The sequence below is a fragment of the Vombatus ursinus genome, unplaced genomic scaffold, assembly GCF_900497805.2.
Source record: "Vombatus ursinus unplaced genomic scaffold, bare-nosed wombat genome assembly UNPS02014805.1, whole genome shotgun sequence".
Taxonomy (NCBI): domain Eukaryota; kingdom Metazoa; phylum Chordata; class Mammalia; order Diprotodontia; family Vombatidae; genus Vombatus; species Vombatus ursinus.
In genome coordinates, this window is record NW_020954583.1 from 14,573,476 (window position 1) to 14,598,254 (window position 24,779).

At 33.6% G+C, this 24,779-nt stretch overlaps 1 protein-coding gene across 3 annotated transcripts in view; it reads left to right on the forward strand.

The window, feature by feature from the left end:
- ROBO1 (roundabout guidance receptor 1) overlaps positions 1–24,779 on the forward strand; it is a 449,796-nt gene that overhangs the window by 302,397 nt on the left and 122,620 nt on the right. For all 3 annotated transcript variants that reach the window (XM_027874166.1, XM_027874168.1, XM_027874167.1), the window contains exons 4-6: positions 3,204–3,324; positions 9,203–9,341; positions 10,112–10,239. In XM_027874166.1, coding sequence (XP_027729967.1) covers positions 3,204–3,324; positions 9,203–9,341; positions 10,112–10,239 — 388 coding nt within the window. The remainder of the gene's footprint in view (positions 1–3,203; positions 3,325–9,202; positions 9,342–10,111; positions 10,240–24,779) is intronic.

Here is a 24,779-nt window from a genome sequence, read left to right on the forward strand (position 1 = left end):
TTTTGCCATTCTTTCCACTTCCATTTGATAGGTGTGTTTGACAAACACACATTGTGTTTGGGCCCAGTTACACAATGATGGCAAAGGGATTAGCACATGGGCCACAAGAGAAGAGTATGATGAAAGACTCTAACTAGTTGAAATCCAATGTTTCGAGTCTGTTTGCCTTAATCCTTCCTGTTAAAAAAAAAGGGGGGCGGGCGGGGAAGATGGGAGGAGAGGCAATTAAAAAAAATTTTAAATGAAGTTAGAATAAAGAAAAGTAGATATAGATATATGTCAGATCTCCCTGAAATTTTAGTCTCTATTGTATCCAATAAACAATAAATTTATCAGGCAAAAAAAAAAAAGAATTTTGGAATTGATTGTATGACATGGGAGAAACTGGCACAGGACCACTCCAGTATCGTGTGCCCTCATCAGGCAAGGTGCTGTGCTCAGTGAGCAAAGCAGAATTGAAGTAGCTCAAAAGAAATATGAGATGCACAAATATAGAGAATCCACCCCAAATATTCACATGGATTATTTGTGCCCAACATGTGCTCAGCATTCTAAGCTCATATTGATCTGATCAGCCACAGTTGGATGCACTGTAACTTAACCCTAACATATTGATGTCATTTTGGTCTTCCTCAAGAAAAGACAACTAAGCAACCAACCAACATTTGGCACAACGCCTGGCACACAGTAGTTTTTTAATGAATGTTTATTGACTGTATATTCTAACCTTCTCTAACCAATTCAGATGAAAATGAGATTCTAGTTATATCTACTCTTCTATTATCTCATCCTCTATCTTTACATAGTCTTTTTCTTGCATACCATGATCACTTGAGAAAATAAGTTGTCTCCTTCCTTCTTTCTTCCCCTGCATATTCTATTTTGTCTCCCTTTTCTTTCTTTTTTAAAAATGACCAAAACATTAAGGTTTTTTTCCCCCCAGGACAACTGTTTCTTGAAATGCACTCTTTCAACATTGATGAAATTAATGCTATGAGGGAGTGCTTTCTTCTCTCCCATTATGCTTTTTAAAATTATATAATATCAGGAGGGGGGCAGCTAGGTGGCACAGTGGATAGAGCACCAGCCCTGGCTTCAGGAGGACCTGAGTTCAAATCAGGCCTCAGACACATAACACTTACTAGCTGGGCAAGTCACTTGACCCCATTGCCTAACCCCCCCACCCTCCAAAATAATTAATTAAAAAATAAAATTATATGATATCCTCTAATTGTCTAAATATATTTATATTTTTATGTTTCTCTTGCCTCCACTATTTGAATTTCAGAGTTTCTACTTAACACTGGTCTTTTCATCAGAAATGTGTGGAAATCCCTTTTATTAAAGATCCATTCCCCCCCCTTTTTCCCCCCCTTATTCCCCCCCCATTCTTAGTTTTGTTGTTTGTTAGTTTTTATTATAAGACTATATCAATTGCCGTTTAGAGTATTTTATTCCAAGCTTTCCTACTAGATTAGGGATAGTTGCCATATCTTACATGATATTCACTGTAGCCCTTCTATATTTGAACTCTATTTCCAGTATTTTTCCTTGACCTTGAAATTCTGAATTTTGTCAATTATATTTATAAAAGTTTTTAATTTGGAATTTCTTTCCGGTGACGAAAAGTAAATTCTTTATATTTCCATTTTGCCCTCTGGTTCTAATAAGTCTGGGCAGTTTTATTCATGATTTCTTGAAATAGGGCATCCAGAGTCTTTATTTGGTCATGGCTTTGATGTAGTTTAATGTTTCATAAATTTTTCAAGTAGTTTAATGTTTCATCAATTTTTTTCCCTTTTAATCTTTATTCTAGCTCAGTTTACTTTTATATGAGATAATTTATATTTTCACTTATTTTAAAAAAACTCTTGATTTTTATCATTTTTCATATTTCTTACTTTCTTGTAGTGTCAACTTCTCTTTGGTCCATTCTGCTTTTCAAGTAATCTGTAACTTGGGTAAGGATTTATGTCTTTGGTTCCAAATCTTTCCTTTACAGCTCCTCATTTCTTTTCCATTTCTTTCCTTGGGCATTCTCATTTGATTATTATATATATTTAAAAAAAAAAACAAAAATGATTGAAAAAAACACCTCTTCATTTCTTTCAGAAATTCTAGCTGACCTTGTTGCCAAACTGTGTTTTTATTTAAGATTTTGCTTGCAAATATTGTAGAGTTATTACCTTCATCTGGATTCATATCTTGGGCATCCCTAGCTAAAAAATATTTAATAGCAGGGTTTTTTTTTGTTTGTTTGTTTGTTTTTGTTTCTGGTTTGTATTTTTTTTTTTGTTTCCTCGGCCTTCCAGCCTTCTTGAATTGGAACTTTGTGTTAAGACCAAGATCTCTACACTTCTGAAGCAATGTAGGAGCCTTGTTCGGTGCTTATCTTATTTTTTGTGGGGTTTGCTGCTGCTTTTTCCAGGTATTGAATGGTAGATTCTTCAGAAATCTTAGGTTAGACTCAGGGCAGAGAGTTATCCATTTTATACACCAGTCTGATCACTGACCCCCAATATAAGATTTACAAGTTTTCAACCTTGATTCAGGGTGTGGGCACCATAATTGCAGCCTTACCCAGCTTCATGTTCCCTGCCCTAGTTACTCAGCTGCAAGTCCTATCTTTTCCTCTCTCCTTCCTTACCCCCTCCCTCAAATCCCTAGTCAGCTCTGATCTGTGGGCTGACTCTATGTTCTTGTTCTAGGACTAAAGAGAAAAAGCTGTAAGTTGTCACTTTTCCACATACCCTGCCTAGATACAAAATCATGGGCCTCAGTTTCATTCCTCTTTGCTCCTTAACCCTGTTCCAAGACCAGTTGTAACAAATTTAACCTTGTTCTGAATTCCCTGATGCAGTGCATAGCTGTAGGTGACAGCCCTGCGCATAGCTGTAGGTGACAGCCCTGCCTTGGGTTGGAAGGCTCCAACACCCTGACCTTGAGATACAGTAGCTCCAGTGCTAGAAAGCTCAGCATTGGGCTTTCCTGATTGTAGCCTGTCTGAAGTTCTCATAGGACTTTCTTGGTTTCTCTGTGTTGACCTGGAATAAACTTCCTGATCACCGTTTGATCTGGTGCTCTTCCAGTATCTTCTTGTTGGAAAAAGCTGGGCTGTGCTGCTTCTTCTTGCTCCATTGTCTTTTTAGCTTTGCCTCTTTAGCTTGTGGACTAAAGTAATTGCTTTTTTTTTTTTTTTCCAGATCCGAGGAGGGAAGCTCATGATTACATATACGCGTAAGAGTGATGCTGGCAAATATGTTTGTGTTGGAACAAATATGGTGGGAGAAAGAGAGAGTGAAGTAGCAGAGCTAACTGTTTTAGGTAAAGGACTTTTTTTCCAATCTAAGTATCTTTTTCCCCCCACAAATATTATATCTTCTTTTAGGTTTATATGAATGAGTGAATTTCATCCCAAAGATGTTCTCCAACAATTTCCCACGTAGTTTGATGTCCCACAGGTAGAGAGTATAGCTAAATCTATTCAGATCAATAATTGTCAGTGTTACTATGCCAAAACTATTAATAGTTGCATCATTAGAGATAGTAGCATAGATATTCTCAATAATGAGTAACAGTATATAGGAAAAATGACCTAATAGTTTGCTTAGTTTATCTAGTATATTGATTTTCTACAAAATAGTGTTTTCAATTAAATGAACATTAATATCTCATTTAAATATACCTCAATACTTGGTAATCTTATATCTGGAAAATGACCAAGACACATAAATTGACAAAGACTTCTGATTGGTTGAGATATCTATCGCCAAGTCTGTTCATTAAGCATTTAAAATTTTTTTAATTCTCTCTGATTTTCACCCTTTTCTAGAAACAGAATTTGAATTAGGTGAGTTTTTTGTTTTTGTTTTTGTTTTGTTAGTGCTGTATTTTTTTCTTAGGGCACTGTCATTTCCTGGCACCATTCTTCAAGTCAGTAGAATCCTCGTAGAAGGTACAATTAAGACAAAGCAAATCAGCATATTGCTAATTTCTGAGAGAAATCAAGAGCCCTTCAGAACAGCACTGTATTATGATGTAATACAACCGATGTTGCCACCACCACCACCACCACCACCAATAATAGTAATAATAATAATAATAATCTAGCTTTATGTAATGCTTGATAGTTTGCAACATGTTTTATATGCTTCATTTGAAGCTCAGAACAGTCCTTCAGAGTCTTCAGTTGTTTCCATTTTACAGAAGAAGAAACTGGGTCTCAGAAAAGTTAAATGATTTGCCCAAGTTCACAAAGTTAGTAAGTGCTTGAGGAAGTAGTCAAATCTAGGTCTTCTGATTCTAAGTGCAAAATGCTACCAATTGCTGCACATTGCCTCTTGGGATATCAAGAAAATGTGTTTACAAAGTCAAAACAATATGTAATGTTAGATTGTGGATCAGAGGTGTCAAACTCCTGTTGAGCCAGATTAAAATGTTATTGGGAAATGTTTAACTACATAAATAAAAATACAATACAACATAGATAATTCTCATTCTCCAAGAATAAGTAATTAAAATAAATGTTTTAGACTCTAAAGGAGTGAATTTCAGCTTTCTGGCAGATTCATTCATATGGAATAACTTGTTCCCCAATCATACCATGTAAAATATTTCTTATCCTAGTAGTAGTTTTATCAATTTAATTTAACCCCACTTGCAATATTATATGTATGAAACTACAGATGCAGAAAATTTTAAGTACATTCTTTCTCTGAATTTTCAGTCCAAAATGATAAATATTCCATTCATTATTTATATTCATTATTTATTTAATATTTGTGTAAAAACTATGGCAAATGATGTATTACATGAAAAAATAGTTAAATATTGTTATTTAGGATACTGAATTAATGTTATACCTTTTTTTCCCCTTGAAAGAAGTTTAAAATTATTTCCATTAATAATGCTTTACTATAGACTGGCATGTAATATAAAGCAGCCACTAGGACAGCAGATGTGATTTACTGGTATTAATAAATTCCTTTGAAGTAAATCTTTCTAAATTTACAAGAAAATGCAAAAAAAGAAAAAAACAAAGACAATTGTCTGAACAACTTTACTGTTTTAAGAAATAGTAAACATTTTCATAACACATTCAACTGATCAAATCCATAGGTTGCTCTTCATCTCCTCTTTTCATATATATAAAATCATGGTCCTATTCAGAATCTAGCATGAAATTTTTAAAAATTAATTATAAAAAATAAGATTTTTTATTATAAAAATGGTACATCATTGTATTTTTAAAAATTATTTTATTTTTAATTTTGGAATAAAACAAGCATTTCCACAACATAGTGTAATTTTTAAAAAAGATGATTGCACATGAAACTACAAATCTGTTATGTACAATTTGCTATTCTCTTTAAAATATAATAAAAGTTGTCATGTAAATTTCTTTTTTTCTTCCCTCCCCTGCCCTAGAGATGGCTACCATTAGAAACAAATATTTATATGTGTATAAAATCATCCTCTACACACTTCTATTTGTAAGTTTTTTCTCTGGATGCAGATAGTGTTTTCCTTCATATGTCATTTGTAGTTAATTTGGGTATTGATAGTAGGCAAAGTGACTTGTTCACTCAAAGCTGTTCTTAAAACAATATTGCTATTACTATATACAATATTCTCTTGGTTCTGCTCATTTTGCTCTCCATTATTTTGTGCAAGTCTATCCATGTTTTTTCTAAGATCATTGAGCTCATCATTTCTTATAGCATAGTAATATTCCAACTCAATCACATACCACAACTTGTTCAGCCATTCCCCAATTGGTGGGCGTCCTTGCAATTTCCAGTTCTTTGCCACCACAAAGAGGGTTGTTATAAATATTTTAGGACATACAGGTTCTTTTTCTTTTTTCCTAATTATCTTTGGAAATAGACCTAGTAGTGGTATTGCTGAGTGAAAGAGTATAGGCAGTTTAATAACTCTTCAGGCATAGTTCCAGATTGGTCTCCAAAATGGTTAGATCAGTTCACAATTCTACCAACAATGACTTAGTGTTTCAATTTTTCCACATCCCCTCCAACCCTTTCCCCTTCAATCATTTTAGCCAATCTGATAAGTATAAAATGATATCTCAAGGTTGTTTTAATTTGCATTTCTCTAACTATAAATTGTTTTGATTTCTTTGTCTAAAAATTGTCTGTTCATATTTCGTATCCTTTGACAATTTTTTCAACTGGGGAGTGACTCACATTCTTACAGCTATATAGACTATATATATGCGCACGCACACACATATAGCTATGTAGAATGTATGTAGCTATGTAGCTATATATCACAATCTTATAGTTATATAGAACTTATACAAAGTTTTTTATGTGTTTGAGATGAGACCTTTGTCTGAGAAACTGTCTATGATTTTTCCCCCAAAATTTTCTGCTTTCCTTCTGATGTTGGCTGCATTTGTTTATTTGTACAAGGCCTTTTTAATTTATTGTAACTGAAATTATCCATCTTATACCTCACTCTGTTCCCTATCTCTTATTTATTAATAAATTGTTTGCCTGTCCATAAGTCTGATAGGTAGTATATCCCATGTTCTTCCAATTACTTGTAAAATCTCTCTTTATATCTAGGTCATGTATCTGTTTTGGCTTTATCTTGGTAAATGTTGCAAGATATCGGTCTATGCCCAATCTCTGCCATGCTGCTTTCCAATTTTCCCAGCAGTTTTTTACCAAATAATGAATTTTTATCCCAAATCTTGTCTTTGCACTTGTCAGATGCAAGGTTACTATATTTATTTGCTGCTGTAAGTTGTATGTCTACTTTGTTCCTTTGATCTACCTTTCTATTTCTTATCTAGTACCAGACAGTTTTGATAATTACTGCTTTGTAATAAAGATTAAGATCTGGTACTGCTAAACCTCCTTCTCTCTTTAGATTTTTTTCATTAGTTTCTTTGATATTCTTGATTTTTTGTTCTTCCATATGAATTTTGTTATTTTTTTCCAATTCAGTAATGTTTTTTGTAATTTAATTGCGATGGTACTGAATATATAAATTAGTTTAGGTAAAATTGTCATTTTTATTTTATTAGCCTGCCTACCCATGAACACTTAATATTTCTCCGGTTATTTAAATCTGATTTTATTTGTATAAAATGCTATTTTTTTTAAAATAATTCTGTTTATATAGTTCCTGGGTTTGTTTTGGCAGGTTTACTCCCAGGTGTTTTATGCCGTCTAGAGTTATTTTAAATGAAGTGTCTCTTAACTATCTCTTCTTGCAGGGTTTTGTTTGTGATATATGGGAATACTGATGATTTGTATGGATTTACTTCATATCCTGCTACTTTGCTAAAATTATTATTAGTTTCAACTACCATTTTAGTTGAGTCTTTGGGATTCTCCAAGTACATCATTGTATCGGTTGCAACAAGAGATAGTTTTATTACCTCATTCACTCTTCTGATTCCTTCTGTTTTTCTTTCTTCTCTTACTGGTATTGCTAGAATTTCCAATACAATATTGAATAATATTGGTGACAGAAGGCATCCTTGTTTCACACCTGATCTTACTGGGAAGGCTTCTAGCTTCTCCCCATTACAAATAATGCTTGCTGATGGTTTTAAGTAAATGCTTTTTATCAATTAAAGGAAAAATCCATTTATATCTATACTTTCAAATTTATTAATAGAAATGAGTGTTGTAATTTATCAAAAGCTTTTTTCTACATCTGTTGATATAATCATGATTTTAAAAAAACACTTTTGTCTGGGACATCATTACCCAAAACTTGGGATTAAAACCTAATTACAATAATCTACTAAAAATAAAATAAAAATAAAAAATGAGTAAGTAAAGGAAAAACAACCTGACTATAGATAATTACTATGCTGTAGAAGAAGATCGTGGTTCATATTCAGAGAAAGATAGTGAGGTAAAAACAAAACAAAACTTCTGCCCCAGAAAGTAATGTCAAATGGTCACAAATCCAAAAAGAGTTCTTAGAATAAATTAAAAAGGAATTCAAAAATCAAATGAGAGAGATCAAAGAAAAATTAGGAAAAAAACCAAAAGCAATCCAAGAAAATCATGAAAAGAAAGTTAACCAATTAGAGAAAGAGGTCCAAAATCTTAAGGAAGAAAATAATTCCTTGAAAACTAGTATTGGACAAGATGAATTGAATAATAAATGATAAAATTAGAAAAAATAGAAAATCTGGAACATCTCATTAGAAAAACAACCCATTTGGAGAACAGATTGAAGAGAGACAATAGAATAATTGTTGGACTAACTGAAAGTTATGTTAAAAAAAATCTTGATTCAATATAATAAGAAATTATTAAGGGAAATTGCCCTGAAGTTCTGGGAGAAAAGAGTAAAGTAGAAATAAAAAAAAAATCTACATTCACCACCTGAAAGAAATCCCAGGAGGAAAACTTATAGGAATGTTTTATCCAAGTTTTAAAATTCCCAGGTTAAGGAGAAAATATTGTAAGCGACAAGAAAAAAAAAACAATTTAAATACTGCTACAGAGATACAATCAGGATTTCACAAGACCTAGCAGCTTCAACACTATGAAGAACATCATATTTAAAAGAGCAAAAGTGTTGCAGTTGGGAACAAGAATAACTTACCCAGGAAAGTTGAGTATTATCTTGAATGAAAAAAATGAGTATTTGACTAACTAAAAGACTATCACTGTAATAATGAACTTGAGATTGTTTGACTTAAATGGTATCATGGGAAAGGTGAATCATTTTCTTTTAACAGAGGGGATGGGGAAGAGTATAGCTAGAAAGCGTAGGTGCTGTCTACCCAGCTGTCTACCTAGAGAGCACCACCATTGTTAAGTCATAATCAATTAACCAGTGTATTTTTATCACATTCTATGTGATATACACTTTGCTGAGAACACATATTATGTGTAAAATGTATGTTCAGTAATAAAATGCATTTCAGAAAGTGACCATTTTGGCAGCATCTAGGTGGCACAGGGGATAGAGCACCAGCTGTGGAGTTAGGAGAACCTGAGTTCAAATGCAACCTCAGATACTTGACATTTCCTAACTCTGTGATCCTGGGCAAGTCACTTAATTGCCTAAACCCCCCCCCCCCCCCCACAAAGTGACCATTTTCATTTTAATGGAATAATTTAAATAATAAAATTTATTGCAAATGAAAGTTTAACTTTGTTTCAGTGTCATGCATCTTTTATATTGAACATTGCACATTTAATTTTAGAAAGACCATCATTTGTGAAGAGACCTAGTAACTTGGCAGTAACTGTGGATGACAGTGCAGAATTTAAATGTGAGGCCCGAGGTGACCCTATACCTACTGTAAGATGGAGAAAAGATGATGGAGAGCTTCCCAAATCCAGGTATCATGTCAACATAATCAATATTTTGGTTAATCATATTAAAATATCTTACTAATTATTTTCAGTTTCATTATAATCATATTTTATAAGTTATCAAAACACTTCTAGTAATATAGTTTCTCTTCGCAAAAGTCAGCCAAATCAGCTGGTTTGGAACTGAGGAAACTCCAGGTCAGATAGTAATTGATAGCCAGGGAAAAATGAGAATAGAAAAGGTTTATTTTTCTACTGAAGCAAGGTGGATTTATATTACTTTCTTATTCTACACGGTTATTTTACAATCAGAGAAAAAATTGACCCAAGTAACAGATAGGTTTCTCTTTTCCTCAAAAGGAAAATCATCGGCTCAGGTGGTAGGGTAAGAGTTCTTTGGCATTCAACTATTATTTCCCTAAACTGATTAGGGATTGGTGCTTAATTCCTCATGACAAGGTGCAGATAGGTGCTACAGATAGGAATGCTCCTAAGGTTTTTAATAAGACCCACTTAGATAATTGGGAGTTCTTATTATATAAGAAATAGGCATTTTTAAATAATATATTTTTCTTTGGAATATTATTCTGAGGGCCAGAGACCTGTAAAAGTATAAAGTTATTATTTTAGCTTAACTGTTCAACATTATAGATTTTCGGTTTTTGCTTTAAATACAGTCAGATCACAGCAAAGAATGATATGTTGGTGTGCTTATGTTTGTAGTTATATCAGTAGTCAGATTATGCATAAAAAACAAATTACTATACTTTTTTTCCTTCTGTTTACATGTACCTAAGATATGAAATACGAGATGATCATACATTGAAAATCCGGAAGGTAATGGCAGGAGATATGGGATCATACACATGTGTTGCTGAAAATATGGTTGGGAAAGCTGAAGCATCAGCAACTTTAACAGTTCAAGGTAGGCTGTTTTGTTTTGTATTCTTTTGTTTATAGGGTACCTAAAAAATTCTTCTGTTGCCTTACCATAGAGGTTTCTCTGCTTTTTTAAAGACCAGAGACCTGGAGCCACAAGTTCTGGAAGGTTTTACAAAGCTCAGAAGGCTTTAAGTATGGGCCTCACTGCAGATTTTATGTCTTTTATAAGAGGACTTGCCTTGCTAAGTTTGAAGAGGCATCACTAGACTAACAATTGCAAAGTGATTTTCTTTTTTCTTTTAATCATGCAATCCCTCAAGACCAAGACATAGGAAAGCTATGATTTTTGACAGTTGAAACGAGTAACCAAACCATCATAATCAGAAGGTTATATAAATTAGATTTGGAATGATCTTTAAAGCAGTCATCTTATCTAGCAGTTCTCAAACTGTGGTCTAGGGACGCCTATGGTCCCTGAGACCATTTCGTGGAGTGCGTGAAGTCAAAACTATATTCATGGTAATACTAAGTTATTTTAATTCTAATATGCTAAATATCAGTAGATAAAACCTACATAAAGAAAACCTCTTTGAGGATGGATGTCCTTGGTAATTTTTATGAGTATAAATGAGTCCTGAGACCAAATCTCTTAAGTACCATCTCCTCTACTTCCCTCATCCTTCTATAAATAAGGAAATTGTAGACCTGGGAGATAAGGTAGTTTATCATAAAGCTAGTAAGTAGCAGATTTCAAACTCAAGTCATCTAATTTCAGATGCAAAATAGTGCAGTGAAAAGGTTCTCAAACCATTTATACTCTTACAAATTTTTGAGGACCCCATTTAGAGCTTTTGTTTATGTGGGAAAGACTCTCGAGGGCCCTTTAGCAGAGAAGAAACTGCAGTCTTAATAAAATTTTATTAAATTTCCTATTTGTGATAATGGTTATAGCATTCATCAGAACTCCCTTGTGCAGTCTGTAGCATTCTGAGAGGAATGTAAGAATTCCACTGTTTTATAAACTTGGATCACATAGTATGCTTATATACTATAGGTCCATTATTTCACTGATGAAGCATCTCCTCCACAGATGTAAATTGAAACCCTTTAGTACCCCATTCTATATAATTCTTGCCCGTATTTTCCCATAAATCCTCCATAAAGGATCTTTGAATTTAGTATAAGGACATTTTAAAGGGGTAGAGAAATTACTTGACAAAGTGAATTTTTCCTACTAATTTATTGCAGCTGACACAGATTTTGCACTATGCAATAAATAAATAGAACTCTTAATTTGGTTTTCTTTTTGATAAATGATGAACTTTTATAGAACCATGGTTTTGCTGCTGTTGTTATTTCTTTCTTTCCTATGTAAAAACTTTAATGAAATTCAGTGAAGTAATGTACATACATGTGCATATTTTCTTCACTGCCTTTGTAGACATAATCCAGATGTTCATCATTCAGATAATCCCTTTTTTCCTTTCCCCTTAGGCAGGGAATGATGTCATAAGAATCCTTTCTTGTTATCCCTGCAGCTCTGATCTTCCTTCTGTTTATTTCTCTCCTTCTTGTCATTATGAAATTCTGGGGTGGAGTGGGGAAGGATGACAGGTTTAAAAGCATTTTACTGATGAATGAATATTTATTTTTATATAAGATCAGTATATAAGGGCCTTGTCTCTGAATACCTAGCTTGTTTCTGTGTGTCTAACATTAAAAACGTTTAATGCTGTCAGCTGTTCTGAATACACTGTCTTTTCTAAGGCTATTAAGAGGAAAAAGGTGACTTTTAAGGGAATACTTCCATTGTGGGCTTTCTTTAAGAGTCTTGTGATCTTTCACATTTAGATAAAAGAAGAAAGAATATTTCCTTTAATTTTCTGGTCATTGGTTTCTATTTTTTAGTTAATAAAGATCAAGACCTACACAATTAATTAACAAGTCCTAGGCTACTTGGATTTTAATCTTAGAGTAGTGGTCCATGTATATAGTTGTAAGTATAAGAAAAGTTAAGGGATATAAAAATCTGGAAGATAGAAAACTAGCAAGAGTTTAATAGATTATTGGGAAATCCAGAGCATTAAAATTTTGCACCTCCCAGGATTCATGATAATATTAATTACTTACTTTACAGGAAAGTCAGATATAATTCATTTTGTGTATTTCAGCCTTTTTTTCTCGATCATCCAGTTTTTAAACTCTGCATATACCCTTTGACCCAGCAATACCACTATTAGGTCTATTTCCAAAGATAATTAGGAAAAAAGGAAAAGAACCTGTATGTCCTAAAATATTTATAACAACCCTCTTTGTGGTGGCAAAGAACTGGAAATTGCAAGGATGCCCACCAGTTGGGGAATGGCTGAACAAGTTGTGGTATGTGATTGAGTTGGAATATTACTATGCTATAAGAAATGATGAGCTCAATGATCTTAGAAAAAACATGGATAGACTTGCACAAAATAATGAAGAGCAAAATGAGCAGAACCAAGAGAACATTGTATGCAGTAATAGCAATATTGTTTTAAGAACAGCTTTGAGTGAATGTCATTTTACCTACTATCAATACCCAAATTAACTACAAATGACATATGAAGGAAGACACTATCTGCATCCAGAGAAAGAACTTATAAATAAAAGTCTGTAGAGGATGATTTTTCACATATATAAATATTTGTGTCTCATGGTAGCCATCTCTAGGACGGGGGCAGGGGAAGGAAGTAGAAAAGACATTCATGTGATAATTTTATTCTGTATTTAAAAGGAATAGCAAGTTATACATAATAGATTTGCAGTTTCATGTGCAATCATTTTTTATTATCCTATGTTTTGGATATGCTTGTTTTATTCTATAAATTAAAAATAAAATTTAAAAAATGCTGAAAATGAAAAACACCTGCCCTTGTCACAACATCGTGGTCCAGAACTGCTGCATAGGGGTAGAACCCAGAGAAGACTAGATCAGATATCAGGAACCACAAAGTAAAATTAGGGACACAGATACTATAAGCCTCAAATTTCTTCTTCCACAAAATAAGAGAGTTGAACTAGATGATCCTTAAGCTCTTTTGTAGGTCTAAATATATGATCTACAGCCAAGACTGCATTTTTAACCACCCTGTCCAGAACCACAGAGAGAGGAAGACTAAGAATTCTAGAGAAGACAGGCCTAAGAAACTATTTTCAGACATGCTTGCCTTTGTTATTGTTGAGTCATTTCAGTTGTGTCCAACTCTTCATGTGGTATTTGCTTGGCAAAGATACTGGAGTGGTTTGCCATTTCATTCTATAGCTCATTTTACAGATGAGGAATTGAGGCAAACAGGTTAAATGAGTTGCCATGGGTCACATAGCTAGTGTCTGATGCTAGATTTGAACTCAGGAAAATGAGTCTTCCTGATTCCAAGCCCAGTGCTCTATCTATGGCACTACCTAGCTGCCCCATAAGCCAGATTTTCCTTAAATGCCAATCAGACCCTTACTCAACAAACTCAAGTGGCTTCTTATTGCCTCCAGTATAAAATATAAATTCTACTGATTACTTTTTTAATACCTTCAAAATGTTGGCCCAACCTCTGTTTCCTGCCTCACTAGACATTATTCATGCTCCCACACTTTGTGGTACTGCCAAATTGACCTTTTCACTGTGCCACATGACACCATCTTTTATTTCCATGCCTTTATGCTGGCTGCCTCCATGCCTGGAATGTGTTCTGTCTTACAGAGTCACTCTCTTCTTTCAAGATAACAGCTTAAAAATCACTTTGTATATGAAGGCTTTCCTGACTTTTTTTTTCCCACTCCTACCCCCCAGTTACTAGTACTCTGACTCCCAAACTACCTTGTGTTTAATTACTTCATATTTATTTGTGATATACATGTGTGTATATATATATATACACACACACACATATATGTATACATATGTATATATTTACACACATATGATGTATGTATATATTTACAAACATATGATGTATATACATCATACGTGTAAATATATACATATGTATGCATGTAAATATGTTTATATGTACTTACTATTTCTCCACTTAAAAGAGAAGCTCTTTATGAATAAGAATTATTTTATTCTTTATATTTAAACTTTCTTTCAGCACCTAGCTTGGTGGCTGAAGGTGCAAAGGTGCGTAATAAATGTTGATTCTATTAATGGTGATGAATTAATCAAGGGAATCTAGGTGCTTACTTCTTTTTCATCTTGACTTTCAATTCATCCATTTTGGTTCTATCCTTTCCAGTCCAAACATTATTCCCAAAGCAAAATAAAAACAAAACAGAATCAAAATAAAATTTAAGCAACTCTGTTGCTTTTATCCTTATTTTATTCCCATCCAAGCAATATAGCAGTCTCATCTCTTCTTTAGAAGCTCTTCTTTTCTCCAATATAATTCAAAAAATTTTGTTTTGGAGTCCTTGATTTTACTCAGCACTCTCAGTTCATTTTGATCTTTAGAACTTTTGATATGATTCTATTTTTAGAAAGGACCAATGTATGCTTTAAAATTCGTTCTCCATTTCCTTCCATTTCTTCTTTTTGGCAGAGAAAATAGAAAATAATAAGAGTTGAATACCTTTGTTTTTTGTCTTATTATTATCCCATCATGCCTGGGAAGTCTTCTAATTTTTTCTTTACTCTTGTTGTTTTTTTTCCCCCTTAATTAGTTTAGGAAAACAAAAGAAAACAAAATACTTTTTGGTGTCATTAGCTTTCTTCTCTAGTCTGTGTTCATCCTGATATAAAATACTGTTTGTATTATTCTTATTATGGCATGCTTTTATATTAGTTATCCATTACTTGTTCATGCTTCCATTGTCTGTGTATGCCTTTTAAAAATCTTAGCTGGTTGAGGAGCTCCCAGTATATCCATGTTATATCTTTACACTTCTACATTTCTACCTTGCAGTCTTCAGCATTTCATTTTTGAAAGCTTTCTGGGCCAATTTCCCCTTTAGAATTTTAGTTTAAGGGATTTTCTCTGTTATTTCCATGAATCCTTTGATGTATATTCTCCCAAAATCTTTTGTCTGTCAAGCCTTACCCAGTTTTCCTGTCTTCCTCTGTTCCCCTCTCTGTCTCCCCCTCCCTCCTTCTCTCTTTCCCTTTCTCTTTACCTCTCTTCTCCCCCTCACGGCATTGCCATCATTTCTCTCCCAGAAATATGCTTTTATTTATAATCTGAACAAGATCAAACATAGAAGTTCCTCTCCTTTCTTCCCTCATCTTTTGAAAAATGTATTTATCATCAAGGCAAACCAGGCACTTATTCGTTGCTTTGCTTCTGGCTCAGAGAATACCAATTGAGGTCTTGATAAGACTCTCATAATATGGAATGCTTTTGTCCCCAACTTGTGACCTGTTTTTAACTCATTTTCTGTTTCCACTTTTTCCTAGTAATCTGCAATATACTCTGATAATAACAACTATGCTTCCTCCATTTTTACAAAGACTGTTTCTTTTTAATGTAAGCTACCATCCACCCCCACCCCCAAGCCACTACCTTTGTTTTTGTTTATTTTAAATAGTGCATATGTATGTACGTATGTGTGTATACACATATACACACATACGTACAGACATACACATACACACATTCCCTCCCAAGTCATACTAAAATTCATGATGTCAAATTTACCTCCTGGAATTAAAATCTTTAATTCACTTTACTTGTTATGCATACTTTGTACATTTGTATCCAGATGTCTGAGGTGGTTTTGTGGTTGTCTGTTCAATTGATTTCTTTAAATATTGGGTTATTTTTACCTATACTTTTACTCTTCCTATGTTAAGAGTTACTCTTGTGGTATCTAATTTCTTAGGTGTATATCATGTAGGCAGCTTTCTCCTTCACCTTTTATTGTCAGTTTATTGCCCTCTTTATTATATTTGCACGATTCTACGCTATATGATACACACACACATATACAAAATGCATATAAATGTATGTATGTGCAATGCATATATTGTGTAGGTATGTAACTAACCCTTGTTAGACTTCTTCCATCTCTGGACAAAACCCTGTCAAGGCTCTGTTTTAAGATGTCTATAAATATGTATCCCATCCTCAAACATTATCTTCATAAAGCTCTTTAGTGTTATCAGTATTCCATTTATTAGCATTTCAGTGAACATCTTTGTTTCATGTGTCACAGCATACTTGATGAGACTTTACTTTTTTAAGAAAGTCATTTTCCTGCCATCTGTATACATATGAATGCAGAGATCTTTCTGTGGAACTTGCAGTTGCAAGAGACATCCTCTTTTCTTTCCCCATGTTTCCCTTTAGATTCTTTATTTTATTATTTGAATGTTAATGTCTCTATTTACTGAAGTTGGATTGGATAACTGTCTCTGTGTGAATGAATTATCATTGCAATTGATTTTATATTTAATAACTTTCAAGCATTTTATGTCAGTTTGTATCATTGTGCTGTTAATGCCCTCTTTGTAGGTTGTAACCTGTGAAATAGTATATAAGATTCAACAGGGAAAAAAAGCACATTATTGTTGTACCAAAAACTTTTAAATATTGTGGCCTTAGAGCCTTTGAACATTGTACTTGTGACCTCTGGAGAATATGGTCAAGGTCATTTTACATTATTTCTTTGTACTAAGTGATATCAGTACAAACTAAGACTTCCTTAGGTGCCTGTCTGGTCAACTTTGAGGTTCTAATTAGCATTATACAAACCCTTGTTTGATAAATTACAAACATGTGTTGCCCAGATTTTTTTTATTTCTCTAAGAACTGTGCATGATTATGAATAAAGAGTCGGTCTGCCCCAGTTTAGGAAAGCAGTAATAGCCATATTACTGGATACTTTTTTGTTGGGTAAGTAGTGCAGTTTAAAAAATTTCAAAGATAAGATTTGGAAGTCTAGCTGTTCTTCCACTATTAGGGAAAAGGTCATATATATTATATAGAAGCTCAAAGCATATGCATTTTTAAAAAAAGAAAGAAAAAAAGATTTTCTTCAGGATACTATTAGTAATAATTTCTCTTTTTAAAAAATAAAGTGTCCTTTGCCAACATGGTTATTTATTGTTTTCCCTTAAAAATAATAAACATGTAGTTGAAAATGTAATCTCAAATTTTGAGTTGAGAAAATTTGAGTTTGTACCAGACCCATAACGTTTCTTACATTTCTGTGTTTTATCGATACTTACTTTCTTAAGTGTAGCAAATAGGTGGCAGAATTAAGCCTTTCCCTGTCGTGATTTTATCCATGAAACATCTTATTAGTATTCCAATTTCATTTCTAAAAGTAAATTTATAATTCTCATATCCCCAGAGTGATTTTGTTCCTATTACTTTGGCTTTATTAAATTGTGGACACAATTAAAAATGGATTCATATACTTCACTGATTTTTCAAAAAATTGTACTCTTTTATCTTTACTGAAATGACTATTAAGAAAGTTGAATCCCATATTTGTTTGTTTCTCTGTTTAGTATAGCACATAGAATATATACAAGCATCTTATGTTAAATACCTTTGTATATCCTCTCTCTAGTTTTCTGATAGGGGCTAGATATTCACATATTTCTTGAAGTCCAAGAAACAGTTGCTTGTCTTTCCTCTCTGTCTGAATCTAGTGGTAGATTAGCAGGATAGTAAGTAGGCCTGTTCCAGGAGATGGCCTGCATGTCAGCCTAACTTCTTTTAATTTATTGTCATTCATATATGTCATTCAATATATGATCACTATTCTTCCATGTTCTCAAAAATTTCTTAAAAATTTACAAAATTCAAATTATATTGTCTTTGAAGAGTTTCTTTGTTGCCCACTGTAATCAGTATTTTCAGTGACAAATCTTTACATTACAATAATCAAGAGCATTAAGAATGTATGTGGTTTATAATCTATTCTGAGGGGAAAAAGCATTTTATGGGATACTTCACAGAAGAAGTTACTCCTGTTTCCTTCTTACCATGATTGATACACTGTTGACAGATGTCAGTAAGACAGACTTTTTAGCTCTGATTGGAGGCATAAAGGCAGAAAAGGGACCCAGGTTTCCTCCAGACTTAATTACACCCAGTGGGATGTTCTGGTTAGGCTCTTTTCCTTATAACTTTGCAAATTGCATGCTTCAAACAAGAATTTTCCTTAACTCCGAGGTGTAACAGTTCATTTTTAAGAAATTACTCCCTATGACTGAAAGAATTAGTAAATGAAGAGTAGATGTGATTTTACACCAAAACAGAAAACAATAGTGAGAAATTTATATCTAGTTTTAATTCTTTGTTGGTCCTAAATATGATCTCATATTTTATAAGTCAAATTCTCTTCTATGGACAAAATGCTATATGTCACTCAACCAAATCACTTATGTCTTGCATATCAAGTTATGTACTTATTTATCATTATTGTTATTATTTTTGTTAATTTGGGGTTTGGATTTCCTTTTCTTCTTTTAAAATGTAAATGATTTTACATGTAAACACATACTTCTATTATTTACTGAAAGTTTTAAGAAAAAATTGCTTTACATTAGCTTTGTTTGTTGTCCTGTATTTGTTTCAGCATTCTTCACTATGTATTACTTATCTTCCCATTTAAAAAATTCTTCATGAGTCAATTCTTACAGTTCAGTAATATTCCGTTATATACCTATGCCACATTTTAATCAACCATTCCCCAGTTGTTAGTTTTTTATTAAGATTACAAATTATTCTGCTAGAAACATTTTTGTATAGATGGTCTTGTTTTTTCTTCTGCTAATGTTGCCCATAGAGCATAAACATAGTTGCATAACCATTGAATAAAAAGTGAATAAATGTTTTTATAACTTCTTATATGCTTCTATATTACTTTTCAAATACCTCTCACCCTTACAACTTTGTATTAGTTTCTTATAGAGTCTAGATGTCATACTTTTTAGAAATGTTTAACTAAGAGATTTTTCCTGTGTATACCTTTCCTGCTTATTCTGAATGCTTTGCTTTTAATTATGCAGAAGCTTTTACAAATTTTTAAATCTCTTATAGTTAACTTTAAGTCATATTTGATGATTTACCCCAAACATACTTGTAAACAAGTATGTATATGTTTATGTTAATTATATTTACCTTTGTTGTTGTTTTCTTATGGTATGTCTTCTTAGATTTAGATGTTGATCCGTTTGAAATTTATTGTGGTATATGTTATAAGAGTTTTGTTTCTACCCAATCTATGTCATACTGTTATTTAGTCTCCCCAATAATTTTTGTTTGTTTATTTTCTTATTTTAAGGAATTCCTTCCTAAGTGATTCATATTCATAGATTTTTCAAACATTTGGCTATGGCGTGCATTCAGTTCTATATTGTATCTAACCTGTTTACATTGCTCTACTTTTCTGTTTTTTTTAAGTTCTGTTATTTTTTGTATCATTACTGCTTAATAGTACAGTTTGAAGTGTATCTGTGAAATTCTTCCTTCTTACAATCTTCATTTTCTCTTGCCAATTTTATAATTTCTTATATTTGATCCCCTAAATTAATTTTATTTCAATTTTTCACATAATACTATGAAGTATTTCATTGGTATTTCTATTGGAATAATGTAAAATCTACAGGTGATTTGGATAGCACTGTAATTTTTCCTACATTATCATGACCTACCCATGAACACTGATTTTCTATCTGATTTTTTAATGCTTCCTTTATTTCATGTAATCATAGATTTAGAGATGGAAAGGAGTTTGGAAGTCATAGCATCACAGATTTAGAACTGGAAGGGACTATGTAGGTCATCTAATTCAAAAGTTTAATTTTACAAATGAACATAACGGTCCAAAATATTAAATGATTTGCCCTAAGATCACACAGGTCATAAGTGGTAGGACCAAGATTGGAACCCAGTTACTCTCACTCTAAGTATTTCTCTTTTTCTTATTTTATTTCTCTTTCTGTCAGTGTTCCTTGCTTTTTCTTAGTGATATATAAAAATAATTTTGTTTTATTAGATAGACTGCTACTTAAAAGTATTTTTGTCTTATTTCTTTATTAAATTCTCTTACTTTTTCTTTTGTAGCATCCACATCAGTTCTTCAGATTCATTTTTGCCAATGCTTATTCTTGTACCTTTTTTTTCCTTATTCTAGTTAGCATTTCTAGGATTCTATCATATAGAAGCAGAAAGAGTAGGCATTCTTCCTTCATCTGTGTTCTTAGTGGGGGAACTTAAAATATTTCTCTGTTAAAAACAATATTATTTCTTGGGTTTAACTATTAACAAACATTTATTAATCACCTAATATGGGGTAGACACTGTGCTATCAATTTAGGACACATATACAAAGAGTGAAGCAATCCCTCTTCACAAGGAGCTTAACTTGTAAGTGGGAGACAACAAGTACATTCCTAAGTATATAAAGTCCATCAGTCAATCAACAAACATATCAACATCAACAAGTGCTTAGTGTATTCCAAACACTATGCTAAATTCTGGAGATACAAAGAAAAGCAAAAAGTAATGTTCCTGCTCTTAAGCAGCTCACATACTAATGGGCAAGACAACATACAAATAGCTATCTATTTTCTAACTGGAAAGTCATTCTGAAGGAAATGAAGGCACTAACCAGGAATGGGATGTAAAGGGTTAAAAATTCTCTTGTACATTGGGATTGGACAATCAGCAGAATTCCAAAGAATGGGACAGCCTGAGTTGTGAGATGGAATAACTTATGTAAGAAACAGCAAGGAGGTCAGTGTCACTAGATGGAGAGGGAGCATGTGGAAGGGAAGGTAAACTGTACAATATTCAAAATTTAGATTATTTGAAAGTTAGAGAACTTTATATGTTGAAATCTAAACAGGTGCATCCTTCTAGTGCTCCACAGTGGGCCTTTTTGTTTGTTTGTTAGATCTGATGGTATAACAAGAACCTTGCCATTAGAGAATACTACTCTCATGATTCTAAGTGGAGCAGACATGGTAAAAGGAGTCATTTCCTAGAAGATAATGAGCCAAAGAGGTATGACAGAAAGAACCAGATGGACAGGTTGGAGGGGCAGTAACATTGAATGGGAAAAGAAAGGTTTCCTGAACATAGTGGATCTAGAGAGTAGTTTTGTTTTGTTTTGTTTTGTTTTGTTTTGTTTTGTTTTTTCAAGCCAAATGGCAGGGCCTACAGAACCTGAGTTTCCAAGGGCCAAGCAAAATTCCATTAAAACTGCCTGGAGGGCACTGGCCTTGCTTTGACCATAAGAGGGAAGGACTCCTGTTGCTGAGGCAAAGGTTCAGACCCTGACCCAGATAGCAGCAGCAAGAGACCCTAGTGACAGCCTTGGTCAGCACTGGTAGGTCTGCAGGGGACAGTAGTTTTCTATTGCTGAGACATAAGGCTGTAACCACAGCCCTTGCTTTTGAATCCTAAATCACAGAGCCTTGTTCATCAGGATCGGTGCAGCTACCTGGCTGAATGATCCCTATTCAGCACACTAATTTAGTTCCCTATTCATGAGCTAAGGGCAAGGCGAAGGGGCTGGGGCCCCTACCAGTAGAGCTCATGATTCAGTGACCTACTAGTCTACTCTCGGACAGTTGGGAGTTAACAGTGAAGCTAAGCTGCCTGCCTTCTGTCATGGAGACACAGTGGTCAGGATACTTAGTCACAGATCTTGTCAGTGGCTTATGAACTGAGGCAAGATAACTATTGCTTATCTAACTAGTTTGTTTGGATTCTGGCCAAAGGGGCCCACTCCAGGAGTCACTGCAAGAAGGTTTATTAGTGGCACATTGACCCTTACCTGGCATCAGCAGCATAGGCAACAGTAGTTCCACAGTCAGTGAAACAGCAGTGAAACCTGGTTGTAGACAATGAAGGGCAGAAACCAGGGGAGTCCGTCCTATACAGGGTTTTAAGTGATGCCTAAAGGATGGACTGGAAGATCTTTGGGCATCTGTTGAGAGTGGGAGACAGTCAGTCCATTGAATGTCAGAGATTGCTTATGCGGCTGGAGTTTTTGGTGTGGTTTAAATAGTTTTTTTTTTTTTTGAAGTGTTCCCTCCTCTGCACTCTTTGGCCACTTGGATGGGAGTGAGGCATTCGTCCTTACCTCTAAATGAAAAGGGAGGCATTTATCCTTGACCCTGAAGTATGGATGGGGAGTTTCCCCCCTGAACATCTGAGTCACACTGTAGGTCCTATATTTAGATTGAAGGTATTGAAGGGCAGCTAGAAGTCTCAGCTTTGTAGCCACCTTGGCAGTGCTGGCTCTTTGCCTAGGATGGTATCTTGTTCAGGGTACTCTGTCAGGTCAGGTTAAAGAATGGGGAACTGGGGTGGGCTTAAGCAAGGCAGGTAATAAATTTCCACAGCAAATTAAAACTGTGTCACAAGCCAGAGTTACAATTTAGGCCACAAATAATGAGATATAAGGTTTAGGAAACATTAAAAAATACTCAGTTTGAGAAACATTAAAGTATCATATAGAGAAACATGTTTTCACTACATCTTATTTTGTGACTAGCCCATTTCAAAAATACATGCACATACACACCCACACACATGCATACACACATATATACCCACTCCATTTCAAACATCTAATCGTTTTTAGGATATTTAAGTCAACTCATTTGGTGTGACAACCCATGCTGTAGTCAACTATGCATTATAAAACAAGAGTTAAAAGGTAATAACCTATCTCCTATGTATGTGCTATTTTAAATTCCGAATTTAAGAAGACTTCTTAGGAAGAAAAAATCTTTCAAGGTGTGTTTTGTGATTCAACATCATGTGTCTCATGAATCCCCTTTTCTCTATTGCCATAGCCACCACCCTACATGTGACCTGAAATAGCCTGAGCTACTTCTGTTGACTCCTGTTTGGTTTACTTATCTCAACCTATCCTCCCTTGCAAAATCACTGTGTATTTATTTTGTATTCTTTATGTATTTATGTATGTATGTATTATCTTCCTCAGTTAGAACTTTAGTTCCTTGAGGGCAGAAACTCTTTTAATGCCTGGAACATAGTAGGTGTTTATTAAATGCTTGATGACTGATTGAGTGAAAGCATTGAAGAAAAGCCGCACTTTGACAAATAATTTGAGAACTGTGAAGTAATTTTTTTTAAACCCACACACATCAAAACATTTAAGTACTTGTCATGTTCAAAGCACTACCTATGTCCTGGCATACAAAGACTCAAGTAAAACAGGTTTTTGACATTTAAGACAAAAAAAAAAGACATAAAAATGATTGTATTTAGATTTTTAAGGAATCAGATGTGTTTTTTTTTATTTACTGAGATGTTAATCAAATCCTATCATAGAGTTTCACAAGAAAATGATTTGGCAGAAGAAATTCTCCTTGCTTTCTTTATCTCATGACGTACACATATGATTCTGAGTTTTACTCAGGCTGGATTTTTATGGTATTTGAATTAATTGAAATCCCTATACTTTTCTGACTTGTGCTTCTCCACCAGAAATTTTCATGAAAGGATAACTAAAATGAAACCCCTTGTGTTATTTTAACTTGGGGAACTATCCATTTGAATTCCATTAACTGCTGAACATTCAACAGGTCCTCAGATTTCCGTCAGTCACTTGTGTAGGTTTGTGGATGTTTTGTGTTATTCCAAGTGAACTGATATAAATCTTTAAAACCAATCAGAAGGAAAAAATATTTACTATGTTGCTTTCTTTAAGAGAATTTAAAAAATTTTGGGAAAATATTAGGCAGATATTTGAGAGGAGAAAGAAGTATAGTCAGGTGCAAGAAATAATAAGTGAAATGTTTTTTTCTGTCTAATGATGACATCACATTGGGAACTTTTTATTTTGCTGTGAGCCTTGCTGTAACTCACTCATGTGAGTCCCCTTTAGTAACTGTTTTTAAATAACTGTAATTCCATAAGAAATTACATCAGTGTAAAAATATGAAGTATACTAATTTTTAAACAGAAACAGTACTATTCATTCCTAAAAGAAATTAAGACAAGGTAAAATATTATATAAGTCCAAATATATATTGATTCTGTATAGAGGTCATATCACTAAAATGAATTATTTTGAAATTCAAAAGCACATAAATACTGAAAAATAACACCAATTCTTGGCAGTACTCAGATTTATACCAGACAGATTTAGGATAAAAGTTGAGCCTATATTTAGATCAATATATTGTCTTGTGACTGTGGATAGGTCACTTAATAAAGAAGTGATCAATAGTATTTGCTAACATATTGCCTAACATAATTGTGAAGGATCTTCAGTTTTTTCATGTAATGAACTAAACACAAATTAATTCATATATAGCAAATTTTAGTTTATCCAGAAAGGCCAAGGAATTGGGATCTTCTAGGTAGTTTATTATAGAGTTTAATGTTGTACTTATTTCTCCTGTAATGACTCCTCTGATGCCTGTATTCTTAGGGGTTCTACTAACAAAGAACAAGTCCAGGTAGATCCTAGCAAGAAGAAAAGACTTCACATATAGGCTGGCAACAACCTTTTTGTTGACTGAGCATTAACTTAGACATCTTTAACACAAAACAAGGAATTTATTGGCCATTAGAATTCATGAAACTGTATACTAAGTTATGGCGAGATTATTGTCTGTATTAG